This window comes from Cottoperca gobio, chromosome 23 (assembly GCF_900634415.1).
Source record: "Cottoperca gobio chromosome 23, fCotGob3.1, whole genome shotgun sequence".
Classification (NCBI taxonomy): Eukaryota; Metazoa; Chordata; class Actinopteri; order Perciformes; family Bovichtidae; genus Cottoperca; species Cottoperca gobio.
The window spans coordinates 8,940,327-8,953,904 of record NC_041377.1 but is presented as its reverse complement, the minus strand read 5'-3'; the positions used below and the strand labels follow the sequence as shown (position 1 = coordinate 8,953,904).

Sequence of the window (13,578 nt, the reverse complement as noted above, 5' to 3'; positions counted from 1 at the left end):
TACACACTGTACACACTGTACACTCTGTAGACACTGTACACACACTGTACACACTGTACACACACACTGTACACACTGTAAACGCACTGTACACACACACACTCTACACACACACTGTACACACACACACTATACACACACTGTACACGCACTGTACACACACACACTGTACACACACACTGTACACACACACTGTACACACTGTAAAAGCACTGTACACACACACACACTGTACACACACTGTACACACACACTGTACACACTCACACTTACTCTCACTCTCACCCTCACACTCACCCTCACACGCTCACTCTCACCCTCTCACCCTCACACTCACATTCACCCTCACACTCACCCTCACACGCTCACCCTCTCACACTCACACTCACCCCCACACTCACTCTCATCCTCACTCTCACTCTCACCCTCACACTCACCCTCACACGCTCACCCTCTCACACTCACCCCCACACTCACTCTCATCCTCACTCTCACCCTCACCCTCACCCTCACACTCACCCTCACACTCACCCCCACACTCACTCTCATCCTCACTCTCACCCTCACCCTCACACTCACCCTCACCCTCACACTCACCCTTACACACTCACCCTCACACTCACACTCACCCTTACACACTCACCCTCAAACACATTTCAAAGGTTCCAGTCGATCACTTTCTTCTTAATGTTTGGCGAGAATAGTTTTTGAAAAGGTGTGTTTGAAGCTTCAGTTTGCAGAGATAAGATGCTGGTGGTGGAGCTTCACTGCAGAGGAGATGAAACAGAGTTTTGGTCGGAAGTGAACGGAAAAAAGAAAAATCAATCGTGGGGAAATGTCAGCATTGCAGACAAAACCTTGTGAGCAGAGACCGAGACAGGAACAGAGACAGAGACAGAGACAGAGACAGGAACAGGAACAGAGACAGGAGCAGAGCCAGGAGCAGAGACCGAAGACAGGAACAGGAACAGAGACAGGGACAGGAGCAGAGATAGAGACAGGAACAGGAACAGAGACAGGGACAGGAGCAGAGACAGAGACAGGGACAGGAGCAGAGACAGAGACAGAGACCGAGACAGGAACAGAGACAGAGACAGGAACAGGAACAGAGACAGGGACAGGAACAGAGACAGGGACAGGAGCAGAGACAGGGACAGGAGCAGGAGCAGAGACAGGAACAGGGACAGGAGCAGAGACAGAGACCAAGACAGGAACAGGAGCAGAGACAGGAACAGAGACAGAGACAGGAACAGAGACAGAGATAGAGACAGGAACAGGAACAGAGACAGAGACAGGAACAGAGACAGGAACAGAAACAGGGACAGAGACAGGAACAGAGACAGGGACAGAGACAGGAGCAGAGACAGGAACAGAGACAGAGACAGGGACAGAGACAGGGACAGAGACAGAGATAGGAACAGGAACAGAGACAGGGACAGAGACAGGGACAGAGACAGGGACAGAGACAGAGATAGGAACAGGAACAGAGACAGGGACAGAGACAGGAGCAGAGACAGAGACAGGAACAGAGACAGAGACAGAGACAGGAACAGAGACAGGGACAGAGACAGAGACAGGAGCAGAGACAGAGACAGAGACAGGGACAGAGACAGAGACAGGGACAGAGACAAGGACAGAGACAGAGACAGGAGCAGAGACAGGAACAGAGACAGAGACAGGAACAGAGACAGGGACAGAGACAGAGACAGAGACAGGAGCAGAGACAGAGACAGGCGCAGAGACAGGAGCAGAGACAGAGACAGAGACAGGGACAGGGACAGAGACAGAGACAGAGACAGGGACAGAGACAAGGACAGAGACAGGAGCAGAGACAGGAACAGAGACAGAGACAGGAACAGAGACAGGGACAGAGACAGAGACAGAGACAGGAGCAGAGACAGAGACAGGCGCAGAGACAGAGACAGGAGCAGAGACAGGAACAGAGACAGAGACAGGAACAGAGACAGAGACAGGCGCAGAGACAGAGATAGGAACAGAGACAGGAACAGAGACAGGAGCAGAGAAAGAGACAGGGACAGAGACAGAGACAGAGACAGGAACAGAGACAGGAGCAGAGACAGAGACAGAGACAGGGACAGAGACAGGAACAGAGACAGGGACATGGACAGAGACAGGGACAGGGACAGAGACAGGGACAGAGACAGAGACAGGAGCAGAGACAGGAGCAGAGACAGAGACAGGAACAGAGACAGAGACAGGAACAGAGACAGGAGCAGAGACAGAGACAGAGACAGGAACAGAGACAGAGACAGGAACAGAGACAGAGACAGGAACAGAGACAGAGACAACAGAGACAACAGAGACAGGAACAGAGACAGGAGCAGAGACAGAGACAGAGACAGGAACAGAGACAGGAGCAGAGACAGAGACAGGAGCAGAGACAGAGACAGGAACAGAGACAGGAACAGAGACAGAGACAGAGACACGGACAGGGACAGAGACAGGGACAGAGACAGAGACAGGGACAGGGACAGAGACAGGGACAGAGACAGGGACAGAGACAGAGACAGGGACAGAGACAGAGACAGGAAAGAGACAGAGACAGGGACAGAGACAGGAACAGAGACAGAGACAGGGACAGGGACAGAGACAGGAAAGAGACAGAGACAGGGACAGGGACAGAGACAGGAAAGAGACAGAGACAGGGACAGAGACAGGAACAGAGACAGGAACAGAGACAGGAGCAGAGAAAGAGACAGGGACAGGGACAGAGACAGAGACAGGGACAGAGACAGGGACAGGGACAGAGACAGGAACAGAGACAGGAGCAGAGACAGAGACAGGAGCAGAGACAGGAACAGAGACAGGGACAGAGACAGGGACAGAGACAGGAACAGAGACAGGAACAGAGACAGAGACAGGCGCAGAGACAGAGATAGGAACAGAGACAGGAACAGAGACAGGAGCAGAGAAAGAGACAGGGACAGAGACAGGGACAGAGACAGAGACAGAGACAGGAACAGAGACAGGAGCAGAGACAGAGACAGGGAGAGAGACAGGAACAGAGACAGGGACATGGACAGAGACAGAGACAGGGACAGAGACAGGGACAGAGACAGGGACAGAGACAGGAGCAGAGACAGGAGCAGAGACAGAGACAGGAACAGAGACAGGAACAGAGACAGGAGCAGAGACAGACAGAGACAGGTGCAGAGAAAGAGACAGGAGCAGAGACAGGAACAGAGACAGAGACAGGAGCAGAGACAGAGACAGGAACAGAGACAGAGACAGGAACAGAGACAGGAGCAGAGACAGAGACAGAGACAGGAACAGAGACAGGGACAGAGACAGGAGCAGAGACAGAGACAGGAGCAGAGACAGGAACAGAGACAGAGACAGGGACAGAGACAGGGACAGGGACAGAGACAGGGACAGAGACAGGGACAGAGACAGGGACAGAGACAGGGACAGGGACAGAGACAGGGACAGAGACAGGAACAGAGACAGGGACAGGGACAGAGACAGGGACAGGGACAGAGACAGAGACAGAGACAGGAAAGAGACAGAGACAGAGACAGGGACAGGGACAGAGACAGGAACAGAGACAGAGACAGGGACAGGGACAGAGACAGGAAAGAGACAGAGACAGGGACAGGGACAGAGACAGGAAAGAGACAGAGACAGGGACAGAGACAGGAACAGAGACAGAGACAGGAACAGAGACAGGAGCAGAGAAAGGGACAGGGACAGAGACAGGGACAGAGACAGAGACAGAGACAGGGACAGGGACAGAGACAGGAACAGAGACAGGAGCAGAGACAGAGACAGGAGCAGAGACAGGAACAGAGACAGGGACAGAGACAGGAACAGAGACAGGGACAGAGACAGGAGCAGAGACAGGAACAGAGACAGAGACAGGGACAGAGACAGGGACAGAGACAGAGATAGGAACAGGAGCAGAGACAGGAACAGAGACAGGGACAGAGACAGGGACAGAGACAGAGACAGGGACAGGGACAGAGACAGGAACAGAGACAGGAACAGAGACAGAGACAGGCGCAGAGACAGAGATAGGAACAGAGACAGGAACAGAGACAGGAGCAGAGAAAGAGACAGGGACAGAGACAGAGACAGGAACAGAGACAGGAGCAGAGACAGAGACAGGGAGAGAGACAGGAACAGAGACAGGGACATGGACAGAGACAGAGACAGGGACAGAGACAGGGACAGAGACAGGGACAGAGACAGGAGCAGAGACAGGAGCAGAGACAGAGACAGGAACAGAGACAGAGACAGGAACAGAGACAGGAGCAGAGACAGAGACAGGTGCAGAGACAGAGACAGAGACAGGAGCAGAGACAGGAACAGAGACAGAGACAGGAGCAGAGACAGGAACAGAGACAGAGACAGGAACAGAGACAGGAGCAGAGACAGAGACAGAGACAGGGACAGAGACAGGAGCAGAGACAGAGACAGGAGCAGAGACAGAGACAGGAACAGAGACAGGAACAGAGACAGAGACAGAGACAGGGACAGGGACAGAGACAGGGACAGAGACAGGGACAGAGACAGAGACAGGGACAGGGACAGAGACAGGGACAGAGACAGGAACAGAGACAGAGACAGGGACAGGGACAGAGACAGAGACAGGGACAGAGACAGAGACAGAGACAGGAAAGAGACAGAGACAGGGACAGGGACAGAGACAGGAACAGAGACAGAGACAGGGACAGAGACAGGAAAGAGACAGGGACAGGGACAGAGACAGGAAAGAGACAGAGACAGGGACAGGGACAGGAACAGGAACAGAGACAGGAGCAGAGAAAGAGACAGGGACAGGGACAGGGACAGAGACAGGGACAGGGACAGGGACAGAGACAGGAACAGAGACAGGAGCAGAGACAGAGACAGGAGCAGAGACAGGAACAGAGACAGGGACAGAGACAGGGACAGAGACAGAGACAGGGACAGGGACAGAGACAGAGACAGAGACAGGGACAGAGACAGGGACAGAGACAGGGACAGAGACAGGGACAGGGACAGGATTATTTGCCCTTAATCATTATTTATTTTTCTCTTCTTTAACTTTTAATAAATATTGTTATCTGTTTGTCTGTTTGACACACGACATGCATTCATCAGCCCTGAGATCTTTTCAGATTTATGCAGAAGATGTATTCTCTGTAACATCCAGCAGGGGGCGACTCAACATGTTGCAAAAAGGAGTCAGACTGTAAATGTATGAGAAAATGTTTCTTCTTCTCTCTTGATTTATTACCTCAGGAACATTTTCCTGATGAGTTCATGTCTCAATCTGTAGTTTCAAGTCTTCTTCAACATGATGTTCATTTAGTAACTTATGGAAACATTTAGAGTTAAATAAACATTAAAGCAGCTTCTGCTTTAGGGCGGGGCTACCTGTGATTGACAGGTCCACTGGGTTGTCCGGTGTGTCCCAATGCAATTTATGTGAAATGAAGAGAAACATAAGGAGAACATGTTATTGTTTTCTGCTTCTCTTTATAATGAGGCACAAACAGCCTTGTGAGGAAGTGAAGCCATTCCAGTTGTTTAGTTTCTGTCTTCACAGTGAAGCTCTGACCAGAGACAAGAGCTCCGAGGACACACAGAGCGTTGCATCATTCCTGTTGCCATGCAACTATCTAATGAGATTCAGCCAACTAAATTAAAGCATCAAACGTGCAAGATTGTTAAATTGGACCAAAGAAAGTTGGTGATAGCTCTGCTGGCTGTGAGGAATGAGAATGAGGCGGTGCAGACGCTGCAGACGCTGCTGACTTCCTCAGCAGGAGATGGATGAGAGATAATGTGTCATCAGTGGGATGTGATGCTGGAGACAGAACGAGCTGCAGAGGCTGGAAGATTAAAGATGTCACCACTGCATAACAAGCTGCAGGTTGTAACTGACGCTCATGCACCTGTGTGTGTGTGTGTGTGTGTGTGTGTGTGTGTGTGTGTGTGTGTGTGTGTGTGTGTGTGTGTGCACATTAAGTCGCTCTGATTCTGTCATGTAGTTGCAAACAGATTGAATCTGTGAGCAGAGGGTCCACCGATGGCCCGGAGAAATGACATGTCATCCTTCGGCCGCTGAGGCAGGAAGAAAGAGAAGAGGAGTCTGTTGCCATGGCAACGACAAGTCACTGCATGGTGAAAAGTGTGGTGGCCTCACAATACAGCCTCGGGGGGGGGGGGGGGGGGATCTGTTAAGACGGGGTTAATTGACAGGACACACAAACAGAGGCAGACACACACACACACACACACACACACACACACATGCTTGAAATCTCTTTCATTCACATTCATAAAGTGCCCCGGGGGGGGTCTCTACAGACGGGGTAACAGAGAGGACAAACACATGAATACAAGAATAGAAGCTCTCTCAACCATGTTTAGTCAGTGTCAGATGACTGTCTACACACACACACACACACACACACATACACACACAGCATGATCTCTCCACAGGCTTCAGCCTTGTGAACATAATAAAGATCAGGTTTTAAAAAGTTAACTAACAATAGCTGAGGAATAAATGTTGGAAACAAAACTATTTGAGATTCATATAATATTTATAACATTACATATCATTAATGCTTTAACCATCTATCAGCCCAATATCACAGACTATTAGCCTCAGGGAGCATTACGGTCTGCACAGCGTGCGACCCCTCTGTCCTCGGGCCCTCGCAGCAGAGGAGAAGGACTGAGCAGAGACAGACGTGTAATAGATGTTCAGAATAAACAACACTGTTCCTGTAATGGTGTCAGCATCTACTCATTAGTGCCCGCAGCGTTAGCAGCACAGGTTTTACGCCTGCTGATCGGCCGCAGACCTGAAATGCCGCCATAAAGAATTTGAGCACCAGAAGTTTCAGAGAATCGTCTCTTTCAGTCCTCTGGAGTCCTGTGTGCATGGCAGAGAAATAAACAAAGAATAATCTTTAATGGAGCCATATGGAGGTAAATAAAAAGGCATTTACTGTGGGAACATCACAATGTTAAGAGTCTCTGCTGCAGACTGACAGACTGCACTTTCCCATCAAGTGCACTGAAGCAGGCACAAGTGTGAGCCGGTGAAAGTCTGTCGGGCCGCAGCTGAAACTGAACTTGTGGCCTGAAGGAGCTTTAAACTCACAGACAGCTGAACCTGCGCCGCTGACTGACAGCCACACTCAGTGTAATGGTGCGGAGCCTCATCTGTCACTCTGTCGCCTCCTCTCTTATTTCCTCACCCAAGTGTGTGTGTGTGTGTGTTTACTAAATATTATACCTATACGTGTGGATAAATGTCTGAACGTGTTTGGTTTCTCCAGAAGCTACACTACTTGTTCTACAGCAGGAAACATTTCAGGGATTTAGATTTTGAAGTCCCATAAAAAAGCAGAGCTTTCTTCTGGGATCAGACATTTTAGGGTAAAAGTAAAAAAGCTCACTTCCTCTTGCTGCTGCGCTCCCTATCCACACGCATCACCTCAATGCAGTCAATACAATCCCAGAACAATTCTTGGAAAGGCAAAGAAATCCACCAAAAAGTAAAAGAGTAAATGAAAAAACTGTAATTCTGGGATGGATTCTCCGTTGTAACCTGGTATGAGCTCTTTACAGTGCGGTGGCTGTGCTGAAACACGCCACTGTAGACGAGAATCAGGAAGCTGCTGCAAACTTTAGTGCAAACTCCTCCGAGACGCCGGTGTAATAATAACAGTGAAATCTGTTCTGCCAACCTCCTGCAGAAGTTCTGCCAGCTGGGAATATCACAGTCCTCTCAAAGGTTCCAGTCGCTGCTCGACTGAGCTGAATGTTGAACCTGCGAGGGAGACGGCACAGAGAGATGCTGCAATCACAACTTGAGTGTTTGCTTTCAGAGTCGCTCCAGAGAATAGTACTGAAAACATTAGATGTATCTTACATGAATGTCATTATTATAACGCTGAACGTTTTAATTCAATCCTTATTACTTCCTTTGCTTGACAGTGCTCCTTCCTTTGTGCTGTTTCATCTGTTTTCTTGCTCCTGACTATCTTTGCCTTCACACAGCTGTTCCTTCTTCTTAATAACCAAATAATCTCACTTGTAACAATCATCCTTCTGTTTCTGTCTCTGCTTCAGAAGCGGTGAGGGGCATCCCAGCACCCGGCGGGATGAATGGGAGCGGTCTTGGTGGGGCAGTTCCCACCAGCCTGAGCGGGCAGCAGCTGGCCTCTGCCATCCCCTCACCCACCGCGGGCAAGTCCTGGCGCAGCAAGTCCATGAACCTCAAGCACAGCGCCACCTCGTCCATGCTGGCAAGCCCCACGCACTCCCCCTCCCCCACCCTTTCACCCCAGGGCTCTGACGGCTTCCAGCCACACGGGAGCGATGGGTCCAAAGTAGGTTCAGCTGGCGCTGGTGGACCCCAGAGGTCCATGCTGGAGAAGTTCCGCTTGATTAACCCCAGGTCGGCTTCACGAGCGTCTCCGTCTGTGGCGGAGATGTCTTTGCAGGAGGAGGATGACCTGTCGGAGTACGGGGAGGATGGATTGACGCCCACAGGCTCCGTGTGCAGCAGCGGCAGTAGCAGTGCTACGGCCAAGCAAATGTCTACCAAGACAACTGCGCCCTCCCTCGCTGCACCGAGCAAGTCTTCCTCTTCTGCATCCCCCTCCTCTTCATATTCAAAAGGGTCTGCCAATGGCAGCAGGGTCATGGCCTCGTCCAAAGAAAAGGAGGACAAAAGCCGATCTGGGAAATCTTCTAAGGACAGCTCTCAACCCAAAGAGGAACGTGAGTCATTTGCTGACGCAACCAAGAAGAATTCCAAAATTGCCAGCCTCATCCCCAAGGGAGGGAAGCCCGCCTCTGGAAAGAAAGATGGCGCCACGTCCTCAGCTTCCAGCAGCATCCCTAAGTCAGGACTTAAAGCTCCCTCCTCCGCCACCACGCCCAAGCCTCACAGTCAGCTGCAGAGCCAAAGCCAGGCCGCCTTAAACAGCAGCGGCAACATGCGGGGTGGAGAGGCCGACAGAGCCAAGCTGACCAAAGGAGGGCAGGGGGGGAGTTTCTACATACAGCGCTCCAGTGGGGGCCCAGAGGGCAAAAGGACCAGCATGACCTCCTCCACCAGCACCTCCGCCCTGTCTGGGTCCAGTGGGATGCTGGGTGGAGGAGGTGGAGGAGGAGCGCTTGGAGGGAACGGAGTAGTTCAACTCCCTCAGCAGCAGCAGCACAACCACCCCAATACTGCCACTGTGGCCCCCTTCATGTACAGGTGAGGGGTGAGTGTGTGTGTGTGTGTGTGTGTGTGTGTGTGTGTGTGTGTGTGTGTTAGTGTGTGTGTGTGTGTGTGTGTGTGTGTGTGTGTGTGTGTGTGTGTGTGTGTGAAAACTCCTCCAACATGCTTGTAATGTGAACTAATCCTTCCAGAGACGTCCCTATATCGACCTTCTTCACACATTATCACACACACACACACACACACACACACACACACACACACACACACACACACACACACACACAGTATATTCTTGGCGCTCTCCCAGTGATCAGCTGGCACTTTGTGTGTATTGCTCTCGCCTCCACATCTCTTCAGTCATTACAAGACAAATGAACATCTCCTGCCTGTCACTTGTTATTTAACTGTCTGGTTTCATCTTTGATGTTTGAATCCAGAAATTGGCAGCGTTCAGGAAGCTTTTCCTCTTCTCTTCATTCAACCGGTTTTGTTTTGATGCGGCTGGCGCGTGGCTCCCTGGCATTACAGCCATCAGAGGTGCAGGAAGTGAGTAAATGTGCCCAGCAGGGCCGCTTTACTCTTACCACAGCAGAGGTAATCCAGGGAAGGAATGGAGGAGCTGCCAAAGTCTCTGGGATGCCTTTGTGTTCAAAGAGAAAGAGACTTAGGAATCCCATTAAACAAGACTTAATCCTTCACCCCTTCTCTCGTCTTCCTCCTGCACAGCTCTGCCACATTGAGCATTAGCATTACTTTAATCCACAAGTTAAAACTGCTGCATCTATTATTCCTGCGCCGATAGTGAGAGTCAGTGATGAAGAAGCACAAACAGTCCCAGCTCCCTCTCATCCACACGACCTGACACACCTGCAGGTGTTTGTAGATTGTTGGCGAACACGCTGGCTCTCCGAGCTTCTTTCTGTTTCCCAGTACTGGGCCTTTTGATATGATTGTACATCACATCAGTCAAGAGCTCCCGTGTTAAAGGTTCCATACTATAAGAGATTTGAGACAGATGGTGAATGCACGTGTATTCAGACAGTACGAGGAAGAGAATGAGTGTGTCGACATGTTCTAGTAGAGAATTAAAATACAAGTATGGACCTGGAAATGAGCAACATCTTCACTTTAAAGTTGTGTTGTGTTGAAATAGTATTTAAATAGTCGTCATTGTTAACGCGTGCTCCACACACTGAACCCAAGGGGCTGACACCTTGTGTTCACACTTTGTTCCTTTGAGGTCCAGTGCAGACTCATGTCCTCTGTGCCAACATATTTCCTTGTGAGCATATTTCTCTTGCTCCTTATCTTGCTATAAATTCCTCACACAGCCTCACACAGCATGCAGACAGTAAGCGTAAAGCCCCCCTGCTCTGCTGCAATTTACCACCATTTTCAGCTCAATTAGGCATTTTTGTCTAATTTTCTCTTCTAGACTCACGTTATGTTTCTGCCTCTGTTTTAACTTCTCCTGCCTGATGCTGAGCAGCTCAGGAACATCTTTCACTCATTCTGCAACCAGGAACAGCAACACACAGCAACACACAGCAACACACAGCAACACACAGCGACACACAGCGACATACAGCGACACACAGCGACACACAGCGACACACAGCGACACACAGCCACACACACCGACACACAGCGACACACACCGACACACAGCGACACACAGCGACACACAGCCACACACAGCAATACACAGCCACACACAGCAACACACAGCTACACACACCAACACACAGCTACACACAGCCACACACACCAACACACACCAACACACAGCTACACACAGCCACACACAGCTACACACAGCCACACACACCAACACACAGCTACACACAGCCACACACAGCAACACACAGCAACACACAGCCACACACACCGACACACAGCGACACACAGCGACACACAGCGACACACAGCGACACACAGCGACACATAGCCACACACAGCAATACACAGCCACACACAGCAACACACAGCAACACACACCAACACACAGCTACACACAGCCACACACACCAACACACACCAACACACAGCAACACACAGCCACACACAGCAACACACAGCTACACACAGCAACACACAGCTACACACAGCCACACACAGCCACACACAGCCACACACAGCAACACACACCAACACACAGCAACACACAGCCACACACAGCAACACACAGCTACACACGCCAACACACAGCTACACACAGCCACACACAGCAACACACAGCTAAACACAGCTACACATGTGCACACCTTTTGCACACATCTTCTTTCTTCGTTGGCCTCACAGTGTTGTGTGCAGCAGAGACTTCCTCTGTCTCTGTTCTAGAGAATGCATCGAGGTGCACATGAGCTGAAGTCACAGGTTGCTGCTGCTGGCGCAATTGGAAGCCAATTTTTATCTGCAGCTCTGCAGGTGGTGGTGGCGGACACTGGAGTGTGTGTGTCGTGTGTGTGGTGTGTGTGTGTGTGTGTGTGTGGTGTGTGTATCGTGTGCGTGTGGTGTGTGTGTCGTGTGTGTGTCGCGTGTGTGTGTCGTGTGTATGGGAGCAAATTAATACAAGACAATAGCTTGTGCTTACATCTGTCTGTTGTTTTCTCTATGCGAGCTTTACTTTGTGTGTGTGTGTGTGTGTGTGTGTGTGTGTGTGTGTGCGTGTGTGTGTGTGTGTGTGTGTGTGTGTGTGTGAGAGTCTGTGTCTGCATGTGTATCATCTGTCCCTGCGTGTAAGTGTGTCTGTCAGTTTGTCACTGTTTACACAGACGTGTTTGTGTTGGGTGTGTGTTATCTAATGAAATGTGTTGGACTCCATCCTTGTTGCTTCTGATCAGCAAACAAACAGTGAAGCGTGATGCAGCTCAGGGTTGAGGAGGAGAGACAGTTGCACACACACACACACACACACACACACACACACACACACACACACACACACACACATAGTTCATGCACACACACTCTGAAGCACTCCTCCTCCCGTTCAAGGTGTTTCATGTTTTAAACATGTAAAGCAAAAAACTGACTCAGAACTCAAACATGGAAGAAATCGAGCGGATGTGAAGGATTCTGTCTCCACTACAACCTGTGTAACCCTTTACATCCATGTACACACACTGTTTGAGCCTTTACACAGACCATAATGCATAGTGCTCACAGTCATGTATTCATTCAACCTTTATTTGAACTCCCAGAAACAAACACAGATAAGAAACTTATGTTTATGTGACGTGATAATAGTTTTATGCCAAACTAAACTAAAACCAAATGTTGCTAAAGGGACAGAAGAAACGTTGATCGTTGGAAGTGATTATGACTCGAACAACAAACGTCTTGAGTTAACATATCAAGAACAAATGTATCTGTATACAGATACATGTATATAGCTCTCGGTGGTCCCAGAGAAGCTTTCAGTGCAAACAAACTTCCACGGAGGCCGAACAACCGACTGCTAAGATTATGGAACTCACTAAAATCAACTATTTTGCTAAAACATTGCTAAACAAAGCATTTCCTCGTGAAGGGATTTGAATGCGCAATACATTCCTTCACTCGAGATTACTCGATAGATAGAAGACGTTGTATAACGCTGCACAGGAACGGTTTATTTCAGACGTTATTGAACCTTTGTTCCTGTTTGTTGAGTACTATATACAACTTATAGTGTTTTTGGGTGAACTATTCCTTTAAATAGTTTTGTTTTTAAGGAGTTTTCATTATTATTTCACTGAGCTGCACGGCCTGCCTTCATATATAACATATAACTGCTGTCTTTGTGCCTTCAGGACATTCTCAGAGAACGACTGCACCATGATGGCACCAGCAGAGTCCTGCCTCAGCCCCACCAAGGGAGAGCTGGTCTACAGCAAGACAGCCAAACAGTGCCTGGAGGAGATATCAGGTACACATGTCTGCTGCGCGTCTGTGTGGGAACGTGCACGTGCATTAACATGTGTCTCTCCTAATATTGGTTGTAAAGTGATTTAACCTTCATCTGCTGTTCAGCATCTATATATATATAAGTTATGTTGAACGCCGCTCTACATGTGAGAGGACGATGCATTTATATTAAGACTGTATTACATAATGGATGTTTGAAGAAGAGCAGGCTTCAGTGTTAAAGCAGTATAGTTACAGAGGAGTGTGTGTGTGTGTGTGTGTGTGTGTGTGTGTGTGTGTGTGTGTGTGTGTGTGTGTGTGTGTGTGTTTACTGGGCAGTGTCCCTGTTCTATGTTGGTTCCATGTAGCGAAGGGAAAAGGTCAGCGCTGACAGCTGGACACAGGGAGCATCTGCAGCTCTTTGTTTACGTCCCTGCAGGCTGCCATCATGTGTTACAATCCCAGCTCTGCATCACCACCAGTAAACACAC

At 49.6% G+C, this 13,578-nt stretch overlaps 1 protein-coding gene across 4 annotated transcripts in view; it reads left to right on the top strand.

Annotated features, from left to right (window-relative positions):
- Window positions 1–13,578, top strand: part of nav3 (neuron navigator 3) — a 161,052-nt gene that overhangs the window by 80,577 nt on the left and 66,897 nt on the right. For all 4 annotated transcript variants that reach the window (XM_029462525.1, XM_029462522.1, XM_029462523.1 and 1 more), the window contains exons 8-9: window positions 8,095–9,232; window positions 12,994–13,109. In XM_029462525.1, the coding sequence (XP_029318385.1) occupies window positions 8,095–9,232; window positions 12,994–13,109 (1,254 nt within the window). The remainder of the gene's footprint in view (window positions 1–8,094; window positions 9,233–12,993; window positions 13,110–13,578) is intronic.